General features: G+C 46.0%; 1 protein-coding gene across 8 annotated transcripts in view; it reads left to right on the forward strand.

Annotated features, from left to right (window-relative positions):
• The window catches only part of AGAP1 (ArfGAP with GTPase domain, ankyrin repeat and PH domain 1), a 329,227-nt gene that overhangs the window by 199,242 nt on the left and 113,985 nt on the right, over positions 1 to 16,000 (forward strand). For all 8 annotated transcript variants that reach the window (XM_059868340.1, XM_059868339.1, XM_059868337.1 and 5 more), the window contains one exon: positions 6,698 to 6,866. In XM_059868340.1, coding sequence (XP_059724323.1) covers positions 6,698 to 6,866 — 169 coding nt within the window. The remainder of the gene's footprint in view (positions 1 to 6,697; positions 6,867 to 16,000) is intronic.

The following is a 16,000-nucleotide window of genomic DNA, read 5'->3' on the forward strand; positions in this document are numbered from 1 at the left end:
GAATGGGATGGGCTTTAAGGTCTGTTCCAACCCAAACCATTCTGGGATTCTGTGGTACTTTTCACGTGTGATGTGGCTCTCTCCCTCCTGAGAGAGCAGTGATCAAAACACATCCTGCAGCTTGAGTACTGAGGAAGATAAATCTGAAGCTTTATTGTAGTTACTATTGCATCCACTAGCATGCCTAAAATATTGGTCAGGATAGAAGAAAATGAATGATAGGAACAGTTAAATATGATTCTAGTAATTCCTGATTTTTATAAAGTGCTGTAGCTTTACAGATCACTCAGTCACTTTTGAGCTTCTTGGGAAACTTCTTTATTATCTTAGTCTGAAAGATGTAATGAAGTGAAGATAAATTTGGGAGAAAAATATAAAACTGAAGATCATAGAAGCACAGAGTATCCTGAGTGGGAAGTGACCCACAAGGATCTGTCCAGGCCTCTGTGCCCTCGAGGGAGCTGACACTCAGTGGTGTGGCAAACCCAGTTGTGCTTTGGCAGAGCTGCACAGGCTGGAGCAAACACACATTTCAGTGTGGAATCTGCCTGCTCCTTCTTCAGAAAGCCAAGGGAAATTCCGAGGATCAGAAGGAGTTGCAATTTGAAAGGCAAAAGCCAAGCTAATAATTAATCAGGGGGGTTTATAAAATTAGAGCTTCCTGTCCAGCCGAGCTAACTGCTGTGGGTATAAATGCTTCATAAATTACTCAGGATGGTAAAACTCTGGTTTGTCTTTTACAGCAGCTGTCATTACAAAGGCTGAATGAGAAGTGAAGTGCAAGGGGAAGAGTTTTCTTAAAATTTTATGCAAATAAGGGATCCATTTACAGAAGGACCAACGTTTTGTCGCTGTTGTGTTCCAAGTCTTGCCCTGACTTCCTCCCCTGCTCCTGCAGCACTGATGGAGCTGATTAACACCACGCTATAGATATAGCCAGTGCTTTTTATCACTGAAATGTAATGTTCTTGATTCCCAACGTGAAGCAGATTCATGATGAGCTTCCTTTTGTCAGGACAGGGCGCTTTGGGGCGATCAGTGTTTTCCAGAATGCGTCCCCATTCCTCTGTTCTCCTCAGAAAATAACATTTCACGGCTCTCCTTCAGATTAACTGGGTATTATGGAGCTGAATGACATTATGGCTGTGTTTATATGCGAGAGGGGGGGACAGCTAATTCCCCGGGACCATTTGATGAATATATCCCACTGTGGCTCAGATCCCAACGCTCCATCCACAGCTCAGCCCCTTCCTGGGAAAAGCAGCGAGGCCCAGGACTTGGGGAGACTTGTGGGGTTTTTTTTCCTTGTTGTTCCTTCTTAGGTGTGCCCGTGGCCCCACACGGAAACCAATCAAGGGGCGATTTATGTTCATTAAGGGCTTGTCAAAACTGAAAAATTTTCTAATCAGCGGCGATGTGGCGGCGGCCCCTCCATGGCTGGGAGTGTCGCCTCGGCGGCAGCGGCTCCGTGCCTGTTACAACTCTAGGCTAGGAATCTGCTGATGATTACATTAGGCTAAGCTGCGAAGTAAATGAACCATGGCTTATTTAGGTGCAACTAGCTCCAGTGTAGTCCTGCCCCGCAGGGCACTTTATAGCGTTTTATGGCTTTAAAATTAGTGTAGCTTCCCATTTGCTGCAGGGTGCTGCATGTTATGCCTTTGAACTCAATAAGCAAAGGGAAGGGGGCCTTTTGTTTTTTTTCTCCTTCTCCCCCCCTCCCTCCTTTTCTTCTTTTTTGCAGTTTAGCAATTTTGTTTTGCATCTTTTCCAGACGGCGTTTTGCAATAAAAATGTCTGACTGCCACGGAGAGGCACAAAAGTCAGGGCTCCATCCAATTTCCCGGGCTGCTCTTGGTTTGGGGGGAAGAGGATTTGGTTGTTGCTGAGGGTGAACAATAGGTTTTGTGCCTCCAATAGGTCAGCTCACAAAATTGGAATTGTCTTTCAAAAAATACGCTGCACACAGTCTTTAAAATGTCATCCAGAGGTGCAACCATAAACTTCCTTTTCCATAATAATTTTTATTACGCCTCAGATCAGGAAACACTATTTCAACCTCAGTTAGTGGAGCCTTAGGAGTGTTACATCTGATTGAGCAGTGGGGGAAACTGCCACAAAATGAAGGTGCTTTTTACAGAATCATAGAACAGTTTGGGTTGGAAGGGACCTTGAAGCTCATCTCGTTCCACCTCCCTGCCATGCCTTCCACTATCCCAGGCTGTTCACAGCCCCATCCAACCTGGCCCTTGGACACTACCAGGGACAGGTTAGAAGCTCATCATCTCTCAATGGAAGCCAGGCACAGATCTGGGGAGGATTTTTAGCCTGGACTTGTTCCTAGTGGTGGAAAAACAGGCTTTTGAGAGATTGGAATAGCTGAAAAGGACAAAAAAAAGTGTGATATTCATACCTGTGTTCCATTATAGCCTTGGAAAGTCACTGCTCTCGGAGAGTCTCTCATTTCATATGTGGTGCATTGGAAAAGGGTGGCAGTGGGACAGATGGAAGAAACACAGGGAGATCTCTAGGAAGGAGCAGATATTATTTTCCATTTTAGTGTTGTCACACATGGCTTATCCCGAGGTGAGTGACTTCAGTGTGAGGTTGGAAACCCTTTGCCCAGTGTAAAACTACAACCCCAGTGAAGGGCTTTCTCCCTCTCCACCACTCTTGTGTTATTTGAAAACCCTCAAACTCTGTAACATTTTTCATATCCATGTTTTCAATAATCTGAGCTATGTCTTTAACTTAAGGATGGCTCTAGAGCACAAGTACAAGGGGGGATGGCTTTAAGCTGAAGGAGCGTGGATTCAGATTGGATGTTGGGAAGGAATATCCCCTCTGTGAGGGTGGGGAGGCCCTTGCCCAGAAAAGCTGTGGCTGCCCCATCCTTGGAAGTGCTCCTGGCCAGGCTGGACGTAGGCATCAAGCTGGAGCCACACATGGCCTGGGTTCAGCTTGTGGCCCTTGGTGGAGTGTCTTAGAAATCATTGTGATGTTCAGCTGTAAATTCAACAACTGTTGGCATTCAAAATCCAAAGCGCCCCCCCCCCCCCCCCCCCCCCCCCCCGCCAAAAACAGGGGTGTTGCTTTTGGTAGGCCTGTTTAGAAAACATGATCATACCCATTTGCTCAATTTGCATGTCTGAAAGGCTCCTGCTCTGTTAATTGGTTAAATTAATTTCTGCTGCTGTAAACAGAGAGCTGCTGTATGAAGAGCAGAACTAAAGTAATTTTACTTTACATTATTCTGTGTCGTTCCTTTCTTACTCAAGGCAATTCATTTTGTGGGGCTGTCAAGTAATATCTGGCGTCATCTTCAGTCAATGAAGCTTTTTTTTATTTTCCCCTGATATTTTAACAGTTTATTTAGTCCTGTAGATAATGGTCAATGGCCTTGAGTAGTCAAATTAACACCTCAGTGGCGCCGTAGCGGAGCGGTAACCCGGGGAGGAGAAGGGATGAGAATCGACGCGGGGAGCGCGTTTTGGGGGATTATGGATTGATGGATGCCGAGGCAGCATCGCCCTGCTCTGACTAAGATGGAGCTGCCAGTTAGTGCTGACTGCAGGCCATGGCCTGCCTGGTGTCTCAGCAGCTCTGAGCCAGGATGGAGACCTCGGGTAGCCCTCGGATGGCGGGATCAGCAGAACGTTCCGCCAGCCGCCAGAACCTGGAGGAACGGCGCCCATTGGATTCAATGGAACGGTGCCCATTGGATTCCATCCTGTGATTCCTGCATTCAGCCCTGTAGGGATCTCTTTGGGACATGGCTGGTGTCCCCCTTGCCCTGGGAGGAGGGGGAGCTCTGTTAAGTCGTGCTGCTGCCAGCGAGCTGCGAGCCCGGGGTCCCCCCTGCCACAACTCTCAATTGCTAGCAGGTTTCTCTCACTGCACCTCATTTGCATCTGGGACATCAATTAGCATGTTTGTTGAGGCTAATTGAATGAAACTCAATCATAGCTCTTAATTGCTTGACTATGTGAAAAGAAATCACATTAATGCAGCTAATTAAGTGTATGGCAATAGATGCAACATAATTAGGAGCGAAATGTAAAAAACAAGCGGCGGCGGAGGTGCGAGCGCAGGGTGTGGGGGATCGGGGCGCCCGCGTCTCCTCTGTGCCACGTGTTTGGGGAGGGGTCCCTCTGCTTTGCTGCTGCCTTTGGTTTTTATTTTTTTATTATTTTTTTCCCCCTGCCTTGCCGAATGATGAACGCGGACAAGTTGAGAAGAAAAATGCAAATGGATTCGCAATTACTACTTTTTCAAGCTGTTGAGGGGCAGAAGATGGCACGTCTGGGGTGGCCCACTGTTGAGTGGGCTCTAGGGACTTGTTAAGTGCTGTTTAAAAGTACTTGGCTTTGAATTACCCTCATGCCTTGTTAAAGGATTTTTTTTTTCCCCTTTTTTCTCGGATCAGCATTTTCTACAACTAACATCTTGGGGAGTTATCCCTGTACCATTTGCATATCAAAATCCAGCTTGCTGTCTTCTCTTTAACACAGCATATTCCAGATGACAGCAAGACCCTCATCTGTTCTAATCTGATCAAACCCTCCATTGCTCTTCTGAAGCCCCGGCGTCATTTTGTAGTTTGAACTTTCATTCCCCGAGCGAGCGAGCGGGGATCTGAGGGGGCTGGGAAGGCTCTCCTTGCCCTCCCCTCCTCGGGGAGACCCGCAGATTATCGTCCTGCACCCTGCCCACGATGAAAGGGCCTTTATTATTTACATTTGATATATCCCCATAAATATTTAAGCTGACATTAATACCTACCCGGCATCTGTTGTGGTTCAGGCGCGTCGCTCCAACGGCGGCAACTCATTTGGTTCTGTGTTTGCCAACACTCCCCAGCTTCCTCAAGTGGTTTTGTGGCTCACCTCAGCCTGCTTTGCACCCAGCTAAAAAGACCCTTAATAATACCCTGCCACATCTCAAGTTGGGAAATCACACCCCTCCTTCATCTGAACTGGATCCAAAACCCCCTTCTGCAGTTGAAGTTGGTTGTACGTTCAATAAAGCTGTTGGAAAAGGGCTCGTGCTGAGGTTTAGTCACTCTCTGATTAAACCTCACTTTACAGCCCACAAGCAATAAATGCTCAATTATCTTCTGCTTATTGTATTTTAATTTGTGAAGAAGTGACACCCGAAGAAGAAAGTTCTGCCGAGTTCATGATTTAGGGATGAAAGGTGTTTGTTCTCCAGCAGCTAGTAAAGGAATTTTCCTGAGTGGATTGCCTTTGTTTTTCTCTTGGCAGCAGAGCTCTGTGTCCTCTGCCCACTAATTGTTCAGACCCCACCTTTTCATGTTAATAATTCTCAACTAGGGAAAAATAAGTTGCTGTGATGGCTTAGTTTGAGGGTTTTATCACTGATTTCTGTTAGCTGTGAAGAAATTATTGCTGCTCCAGATTTTTGATGGTTTTTGAGTAGAATAAATAATTTGTGTTGTAAAAACTGCCAAAGATGAAAAAATCTTGATGAGGGAGCAATCAGCTCCTTGGATTGTGGCAGCAGGATACAGATTTTGGGTAAATTCAGGAAATCTCTTGTGAAGTGGGAGCCCAGATCTTCTCCCAGCTACCTCAAATCACTGTTTTTCTCTCAGGGTCCTTAATCCCAGAGTCCTGGAGTGGTTTGGGTTGGAAGGGACCTCAAAGTTCATCTCATTCCATCCCCTGCCATGGGCAGGGACACCTTCCACTATCCCAGGTTCCTCCATGCCCCAATGTCCAACCTGGCCTTGGACACTTCCAGGGATCCAGGGGCACCCACAGCTTCTCTGGGCAGCCCAGATATCTTTTTGTGCAGTGCTCTTGCCCCTCTTCACCCCTGATTTTACTCTCCTGTGTAACACAGAGTGTCTCTTTTGTTGCTTTTCATGTCCTCATAGTTGTTCCAGTTTCAATTATTTTCTTCTGGACTGTGAGTGACCACAACCAGGAGCTGAGAACTCAGCTTGGTGTCTTGTGTGCTGGCTTTGACACTCACCATCTCTCCTGGAAATAGCTGTGCTGGTGTATCCCAGGATCAATTTGCCCTCTGATAAAAACACCCATGTCCATTTGCTTTTCTGTTTATTTCCCCTTTGTGGGCTTTCCAAGCAAGAATTAGCAAAATCCTTTTCCACTTCTGGCTCCCAGTGTTTGCTCTAATCAGATGTAATTTGCATGATTTTTTCCCCTTTGATGATGTTTTTTGTAGGTGCAGGAAGGGTCATATTCTGAGGGAACAATGTTGGAATTGCTGAAACCTTCCCTGCTGGTGCTCTTTGGTAACTTTGGTGCCTGCTAACCCATTCCAGCTAAATCTGAGGGAGAAAGAGATGAGGGCATAAGACACTGGCAGGGAGGAGACACAAGTGAATGTGCTCAGGAGGGGCACTCAGCCTGGACTTCTCTTCATGTTTGGGACCTTTAGCTGGTAAATCCTCACACATGGCTGTGTTGTGATCACCTCTTACCCAGCTGGAAGTTGGAGGATCTGTGAGAAGGCTCCAGACTTTTGGGGTTAATGGTGAGAAGTGTGGAAGGGATAATCAGGAGCATGGAAGGAAAGGGAAAACCATATGGTGGGTGTGGGCAGAGGTTATAGGGCCAAAGCCTTGTGAGACCAGGTTTGTTAGTTCTGTTCACTCCTACAGAACTCCCTGTCTGATGTTGTGTTCTGGGTTCTTTTCCTCTCTCTGCAGGATTACATGCAGAACGTTCATGGCAAAGAGATTGACTTGCTGAGAACCACTGTGAAGGTCCCTGGCAAGAGGCCCCCCCGAGCCACCTCAGCCTGTGCCCCCATCTCCAGCCCCAAAACCAACGGCCTCTCCAAAGACATGAGCAGTTTACACATCTCGCCAAATTCAGGTAAGGGGGGAGAAAAATGGGAGAAAATCTGCATTTCCAGTGTCTGTAGGGAATTACCATGAACAGCTGGGATAGGGATGGGTGTCTGTCCATAGTTGGAGGGGTTCCAGGCCAGGCTGGTGGTGCTCAGAGCAGCCTGCTGTTGTGGAAGGTCTCCCTGCCCATGGTAGGGGGTGGAATTGGTTGGACTGTAGGATCACCTCCAACTCAAACTATTCTGGGATTTACAAGCCCCACTGATGTGGAAGTTTTTAAGCCCTGACTGCTGATCTGTGCCCCACAAGAGATTCTGAGTTCCTGGGTAGCCTTCAGTGTCTGTCTTTGTTACCCTGTACTTGCCAAAGCCCTGCATAATTTCACAGTCATTAACATATGGGAGGAATCTGTGATCTCTTATCTAATACTTAGGAAAAGCAAATGCTGTAGGATCTGAAAGGGCTTTTTATGGCTTCCTGGTGAGCTCCACAACCCTTCTTTCCACTTTTGGAAAGTTCAGTATTATGCATTCTTCTAACAGCAAGATTCTTCTGTGGAAAGCTTTTTAATTTATTGGTGGAAGTGGTTTATAGCTCCTTCTGAGCTCTAAACAAAGATGTTTATGGTTTGCTGAAGTACTTGTCCATACAGCTAAGTGGATTTTAAAAAATTGCATTAAGGGAAAACATTTGAGACAATTTATCCTGTAAAATGCACAGCTTATACAAAACTCATAATGGGCTAGTGGAAGTTCTGTCAGCATGTTTGGGATGACATCCATAAAGTGCCAAGTGCCTTCTGCATTTATGGGCAATGTAGACACCTCCTGCATGTGCAGCAAAACCATCCCCACACTCCTGTCCCTGTGCAAAACCCACTGGGATGAGCAGCCCTGGGATTCCTGGATATTCACGTGTCTTCTCTTGGATAATAATGATAATTATCTGTCTCATGCTTCATAGAATCAGGCTGGTTTGGGTTGGAAGGGACCTTAAACATCATCTAATTCCAACCCCACCCCCAGTCCTTCAAGCCAATGGAATTCCCTCCATTTTTGAGGACATTCCCCTTTATTAGGAGAAAACTCAGAAGTTTTTCCCCTTCCAGCTCTGCATGGTGCTGTTTGAGATGGGTTTTTAACGTGGTGCCACTGAGCAGAAACTCCTGGAGATCCCAGGCTGGGACCTGAGGTGGCTGAAGCCATGATTTCATCAAACCCTTCTTCAGCTTTTGACCTGGCAGAGCTCATAGGAGAAAATTATTCATGGTTGGGTTGTTTTTTCCCAGTTTACTGTATAAATTAGATGACCAGGTGTGGGAGTGCTTTGGTTTTTACTGTACTTCCTAATTTAGGGAAGAAAAGTGCTGGACTGAGTTAATAAACTGCAGGAGAGATGTTTAAATAAAGAGATTTCAGCTTTTAACACATTTGAACACAGTCAAAAATTACTTGAGAGCTTCAGAAAAGCGAGTTTCTGGAAACATATTTAGAGATATGTAAGAATTTAAGGTTTGTAGCGTGGAATTTACGTTTTGGCATCTACTTGGATTGCCAGGTCAGAGGGAAACTTTCCCTGAGAGTTTGCAGCAGGCAGCTCTCACTGTGTGAGATGTGATCACATAAGTCAATCATGCCAGAAATTCCAAATGCTGGGAAGTTCAGATAGTGAATTTCAAATAACACTTTGGGAATAGCTGGAGCTTCTCTCCTCCCTCTTGGCTTCCTCATCCTCTTGCTTAGAAAACCTGAAAGACTTGGCTCTTGTTGATGTCTGGTCAGCAGCTGCTGCTTGTTACTGCCTTAAAAGCAAACATAAAAAAGAGCTGCTGTTCAGCTAAGAATTACTAAAAAGAAAGAAAATAAAGAAAAGAAGGGCACTGTCCCAGCTGTGCCTGCCTTGTTCATCTGAGCTCTGATGAGATATTTGGGGCTGAGCTCTGGAGTGGCAGGAGGACCCTGGAATATCTGCAGTGATCTGCCACACAGCTCACAACACCTGGAAATCATCCCTTGCTGCCTCAGAGCTTCCCCTCACTTGGTAATCCTGGGAAAAGTGGTGTCTTGAGCCTGGGTGGTGCCTCAAAATGGATCACAGGGCTGAACTTGTCACTTGCTGCTTGGCACTGGGAGGTTTTTGTACATGGCTCTGCCACGTGGAGGAGGTTTGGACCAGGAAGAATCAGCACTTCCTATTTTGATTTTTAGGCCTGTAAATTCACTTTATTTTCTCTGCTTCACATTACCTCATGCCCAAAAGTTAAATACTGCTTGGCTTGGTTGCTGCCTTCATTTGACACTTAAGCACTGCTTGGAAGATGCCCCCTAAGGATGGATGTCCATGCCAACTTTGCCAAGAAATCTGTGGGTTAAATGCCCATTTGATTGCCTATAACTGATATTTTAAGCTCATATTTCAGCAGTTTTGTCTGAGTGTAATTTCTTGTGATCCCACCAGGGTCTGTGAGGCAGCAGAGCAGCTCAAGCTCCTCCTTCTCCTCATCCCCTTCCCTCTCTGAAGCCTCTTTGGACCTCAGTGATGGATCAGACACTTTGAATTTCCTCCCACATGGGCAGGGTCTTTCCCAAGGTGCTTCCCATAACAGTGCTGTGAGCAGAAGAGAGGGAATGAGGCTGATCAGGGCAATGTTGGGAATTCTGGAAGGACAAACTCAGTTCTAGTCCTTGAGAGTTTCCATTTCAGAGATGTAAAAAAAAAAAAAAAAAGAAAAAAAAGAAAGAAACCCCACCTTTATGAAAATATATGAGTTAAAAAAACCTCTGGATTACTCTTCCCTGCTGGGTTTCCACTGGCACAAGGGCTTGGGAAAACCACTTTTCCCTTAACATCAAGTCACAGTCCTGGTGGGACAGTGAACAAACTGGAAGTGAAACAGCCGCCGGAAAAAGGAATATTTTCTGTGCTCTGTCAGAAAGCAGGGAAAGGAGGAGAGGGTTGGGCTGCTCCTGCTGTTGCAAAGCCAAGCACCTTGCCTGGAAAAAGGTTGATTTTGGTTTGAAAACTGGCATCTTCTTGGGTTCTTGGAGGTGCAGTGTGGGGTTTATTGTGTAAGAACTGGGATTCTGTGTGGCAGCTTCTCCCAGAAAATACAGAGAGGTGCAGGGTTGTTATTTATGTTGTATAGATTTTAAATAACAGGTTGTTAACTGGCCTCAGGGAAGGTGCTCACACTTGTAAGCTAACTTGGTAGGAAACTGAGAGTTGGGGAAAATGGATGTTTATTCCCTTCAATCTAAAATTTTGTCACTTCTGTGGTATTTTCAATCCAAGCTGACAAACAATGCTGAAGCAACTGAAATTTAAATTAAATTTACATGGCACTGAGCAAAATTCTGTTGATGCAGCTCAGCTGGAAGTCCTTCAGAAAAGGGTAATTCTTGGACTTGCTCAGTTCCAGCTTTCTCTAAGAGCTGGGAGCAGGGCCAGAGTCCAGTCCTGTCCATCCCACTGGCCAGTCTCTCTGCCCTTTAGGAGCTGGCTCAGCCTGGCTTTGGAGCCAGGAGAGGGTCCAGGTTTCATTCACTCCTGAATTGGGTTGGATTTGAGCTGCTTGACCTGAAGGTGAACTTATTCCTGAAATCTCTCCCAGGAGTCATTTATTTCTTCTCCTCTCCAAACAACCCAAAGCCTGAGCTGTAGCAAGAGCCACTGGAGTAGAAAGTTCACGACTAAAAATAGCTTATGGTGTAGAGATAAATTGTTTCCTGATTAACACTTCATTTCAATAATTTGGTGCTATTAAATTTCCTTCAAATGGTGACTGTACAGTATGTGAAGTATCCCAAAATGTGTTGGTTCCAGGGCCATCGTTAAGTGTGCTGAAGGTTGTTATCTGCTAACTGCTTGTGACATTTCAGATGCTGCAGGAATGGCAGCTCCACGTTCTAATCTGTCATTAATTGTGATCATCTATCAAATCCTTGGTAGTTTTTTGCAGATCATGTAATGATCTTTTTTCATTGGGGGGGGTCACTGTGAGGATTCAGATGTTACAGTCAGGCTGGTGATGAGTAAAAATATTTATCCAGCCAAGAAGCATGGGCAGTTTTCCCAAAGCCTTGGGTGGATCTTGGGTGCCTTTGCAAATAAATGCTGGACTGAGCCCTGAATTCTGGAAGCTGCTCTGAATTCCCTGCTTGGAGGTGGCAGAGGGTGGCCTGGTGTGGTTGTGGGGAGTTGCCTGTCACCAGCTCTGCAGTCGGGCACCGAGCGCTTTCCGCACTCCAGCGGGAGTTCTGTGCCTTTGCCACAGATCACAAATGCAAGTTTGGGACTTATTTTTGTCATCAATCACCCCAGTCAATTTTCCATCTGGGTGGTTCTGCTGCTGGCTCGGTGATATACAGCTGCAGCAGCGGGAAGGAGAAGTTGGCAGTTTGCTGGTTTCAAAGGAAAAAAGCCCAATTTCAAGTGCATCCGAGATTTCCCTTTCATCCCACTAGAGGGGGATCCCTCAAGGTCATTTTCTCTGCTTCCTCTGGACTAGGATTTGCCCTTTCCACAACTAGAGAAATACAAACTTTCTCTGTTAGTACCCTCTATCCCTTAGTAATGGGAGAAAAGGAGCAGGGCACATATTAGCAATAATGAAATAAATATTGGATAAAATAACTGCGTTAGTTAAATATTGAGAAAGATGAGTTTGCTGAGATTTTTCTCTTCAGGAAAAAAAAAAAAAAGGAAAAACGAGCTGTGTGAGGGTCCTTTCTGAAGGTGGGCAAACCCCTGATGCTGATGAGGTGGATGAAGGGTGGGGATGTGTCACAGAGCTTCAGGCAGGTGACTGGAGCCTGCAGTCCGTGCCTGTTTCCCTCTGGATGATTTTCATGGCTCCGTATCGTGGAGGAAATCCCAGATCTGCCCTGTCCACCCGATGACATCCCGGTGTCTTGAGGGTCACAGGACACAGCACGAGCTGCTTGGATGTTCAGACCTTGGCAGGGCTGTCTGTGCTTTTCCCCCCAGTGATTTGAAGGTATTAAAGCCGTCGGGAGGGTTGAAGCTGATTTACCAAACGGGGGAGGAAAAAAAAAAAAAAAAATTCACAAATGTGTTTGGAGTATTGAACTGCCGTTGACATCTAAAGTCCCAACCATGCTGTTTTCCTCCACACTCCAGCAATCAGGACATCCAGCAAACCCATAAAAAACCAAACTAATAGCATGAATATTCAGTGACCTAGAATACTAATTATTGTCATGAATATTAATGTGATCGGACTTGCTTTTTCCTCTTCTCTTTCTCTCTGGCTCGGGTTTGTTGTTTTTTTTTTTTTTTTCCCTTATTTTTTTTTTTTAATTTTTTTTTTTCCCCCACTCAGCCGGCTCTAAAGATGGACCATAATGAGAGCATTTAAGAGAGAGAGCGCTCTCCGGCGTGACAGGGACCGGGGTAATAAGGAGAGCTTGATTAACGTGGTGCACTTGGGGGAGAGATGAGAAGATTCACGTGGGCCTGTTGTGGGGGAGGCAATGAGGCACCGGCGGCTGTGTTGCTGCTCCCTCAGATTAATGAGGCCTAAGAGTGCATTAGGAACAGTGACAAAGGTTTGATCTAATGGGCTCAGTCATTTTTCCTTTGAGTGACAGACGCACAGAAGTAATTGGCTGTGCAGAATGGCAGCTCATTGGCAGTACTTAAGGATACATTATCCCCGTTGTGTGGCCCGCAGAGGCTGTTTATCAAAACTGCTCACACTGCAGACATGCATTCACTTAGCTGCTGTTACAGTGGCAATAGCTATTAAAAAGAGGGGGGGGAGAAAAAGAAAAAAAAGGGAAAAAGTCATCTCGCATTGGTATCTATTGTCTCTTTTGCGAAAATAAAGTTTCTTTGTTCTGTTTCATGAAGAGGCTGTGAATGCCAGCAGTGGTCCCTGCCCACCCCAGGAGGCTCTGGCAGGGTTTGGGGAGGGCTGGAGCCCGTGGGAAGCTCCCAGAGTTAGCCCAGCTCATCTCAGCAGTCGGGATCCAGCGCGCAGGTAGGACCTGCCACCCCTCTCCGGTTCCATTATTGATAATTTCCACAGACAGTCGAAGGGATTAGGAAACATTTGACATCCTTTGCCTCAGGGCCTGCACATGTTCTGCTGTACCTGCCTCGGAGTGGGTTGGATCTCTGCTGGTATTTTTCCCAAAGTTAAACCCAGGGTTCCTGTCGTGATTCGCAGCCAGATGAGAGCAACACAAAGCAGAGTTTTTGCCAGCAAAACACTCACCTCTGGGTCTTAAAGCTGCAGTCCCTGAGCAAGCAGGTAACCTCAATCAGGACTTGCCCAGAAAGTCAAGGATATCTTATTTATTACTGCTATTTGTTAAAAGTACAGAAAAATAATAATAATAATCTGCCTGCCAGGGAAGGAAAGCAGGCTTTGATCCCAGCAGAATAAATAGTCAGGGATCTGAGCAGAAGCCCGCGGTGAAGATCTTGGGTTTAACTTTCTTTTAGAAGAGATGTCTCCTCTGATGACTTAATTTTCCTCCACACTTGCTGTGTTGCTTTGGCATGCTCTGAGAATAATAGCTTTCCTCGTTATACTCCCAGCACCACGTCCTTCACTGCCAGGATATTTCTTGGCACTGCCTGGTTTGTTCATTAGTGCTGACCCTGCTCGCTCTGCGCGCTGCTGGTCGAGCCCAGTCCGGCAGGGATGGAGATGGAAGGGCTTCCTCTAGGAGCAGCTGCTTGTCCTCAGGAATTTTGTTCAGTAAATAAACGCTTCTGGAAGAGAGAAGTCTTCAAAACTAAGTTAAACTCACTTTGCTGCTGCAGTGCTGAAAGTGATTGTCAGTGCATTGGGGGAAGAGTTGCAGTGCTGGAACCAGCGTGGTTTGGAAAGATTTTTGTCACAGAGTCACAGGGGTTTGGGTTGGAAGGGACCTGAAAGATCAGCTGTGTCCAGCCTGCCCCTCACTCCTTCTTGTTTCATGTGTGAGGAGCCTCAGGTAATTTCAGGTGCCTGATGAAGCCAGGGCAGGGACCTTGTGCTGCTTGCACACTGCCATCGGGATGGAACAGAATCCATGGCAATACTTGAGGGGATTTCACCCCCCTGAAGAACCTGGCTATGAAATTTAGAGCTCTTCAGGTCCCACAGGCTCCTCAGAACACAGCCAGACCCCTGGGCAATGCCTCCCTTCCCAGCATGGGGCTCTCCTCAGTGGGACAAGCAAGGAGCTGTAAGTCACTGTTCCCCAGATCTCAGTGCAGCACAGGCTCTCCAGAGTGGGCTCAGGATGCACCTGGAAAAGATGGATGCTGAGGCAGCAAACCAATGGAACCCAGGAGAGCCATCCCCAAATGTTCCTGGGAGCTGAGGGAGAGGCAGGAAGCACAGCTGAGATGATCAGACTCTTCTCAGGAAATGTTTGTCCTCTGGAAAGGGTTCTGCTCAGCTCTGGGAATTCATGCTGGGTGTGCTGCAGAGCTGAGGATGGGAAGGGAATGCTTCCCATCTTTCTGCAGCCAGCAGTGGGGCTTCTCCCTTTCCACCCTGAGGAGACTCCAGGGAGCAGTGTGGGTTTGGAAGGGGCATCCACAGCCAATCTAACCTACTTGACAGTGCCTGGTGCTGAATTAGAGGGCATTTCAAGAATAGGCAGAATTCCTGCAACACAAATTGACCCAACATGATTTGAAACAATTAACCCTCTGATATCAAGAGTCAGGATTTCCTGACCCACAACTCTAATGTATTTTTCATTAGTTCTAACAGCTGGTGAGCACAGCCCTCTGGCCTTAAGAGGTTTATTTCCTTCTCTTTCTCTTTTTTTTTCTGGGAGAGAAACTCGTCATGAGCACGAGGAGCTTGGCACAAATGAAACATGGTGAAAGCAGAGCAGTAGGGCTGCAGTTTGTCTGATTCAGTCTCTCTGTGCAGCCCCCTGTGAGTCTCACACGCTGCTGCTTCATGGAAAAATACAGTTCTGCTTCACAACTCCTGCTCTGGCTGCTCATCTCATAAATCCAGGAGTGTATTAGTTGTACTTGTGAATGTAACTTCTGGTAGCTGATTTGTTTGGAGGAAATCACAGACGTGTCTGCAGCAGGGAATGGAAATCATTTGTGCCCAGCATCGTTTGTGTCACTTGTGTCTCACTGCTCAGGGTCTGCTTGTGGATTGTATTCCCTCTGCATTTGGAATTAGTGGGTGGTGTAGCTGGTGAAGGCTTGAACTGATGTGTCTGTTCCACTCACCTGTGATGATTCACAGGATTCTGAAGTTAAAAACCAGCAAAAGAGGGATTGCAGACAAGCTGTCCCTCATACTGTTCCACTACAGGAGCAAACAAGACCAAACCCAAGAGTGCTTTATTTTTTGTTGGACACTCCACAGATGTAACCCAGCATTTATACTAACCTTAATTGCATATTTTAATACCATTTTTACAATAGACCTTTTGGATTTTACCTGTTAGACTCACACTGTTCACATCATGCCAAGCCCCCTGTTTGGGTGGATCCTGGTTATTTTAATTTCATTTCTAAGTCTTGCATTTCTGCTCTGCTTTTTTGGAAATCTGAAGGGCTGTGTGTGAGGACCCAGAGTGACTCCCTTGTTCTCCTTCTGCCCCCGTGTGTGTTTCCCTTGGCTTAATTCCTCGTGCTCTTTGCAGCCTTTTACACTGAATAAATGGGTATTTAAATGGCATTTCGTGTGAGCACGCTCCCTTTTCTTAGGGGCTGCTCTGCTGAGCAGTGGCCAAACCTGGAAATTACCTTGAATCTTAATTTGGATGGGTTTTGTGGGGCTTAATTGTTTGAACGTTTTGTAAGCGCGGCCGTAACGGGGTGTTTTATAACATCAGAAAAGATAGTTTTAATAAAGCTGTCTAGAGCTAGAAAGAGGAACTCTTTCTTTGATGCTCCTTTGGTAGATGAAAACACTTTTGTTCAATAGGAGACCAGCATCTTTTTTTTTTTGCTCATTTGAGACAAGTTCTGGCAACATACTGATATTCATTCAAATATAAATGCCATATTCCCTTTGAAATGCAAATTGTTTAAAGAAAAATAGCATATGGTAGAGGTAAGTACCTTTTCAAATCAGCTCCCACACTTTAGGGATGTGAGTACAGCTAAAATTATTCTTTGGAAAGAATCTGGAGCCTTTGACACATTGAAGCTTGAACTAATCAA

Source organism: Haemorhous mexicanus, chromosome 26, assembly GCF_027477595.1.
Source record: "Haemorhous mexicanus isolate bHaeMex1 chromosome 26, bHaeMex1.pri, whole genome shotgun sequence".
NCBI lineage: Eukaryota > Metazoa > Chordata > Aves > Passeriformes > Fringillidae > Haemorhous > Haemorhous mexicanus.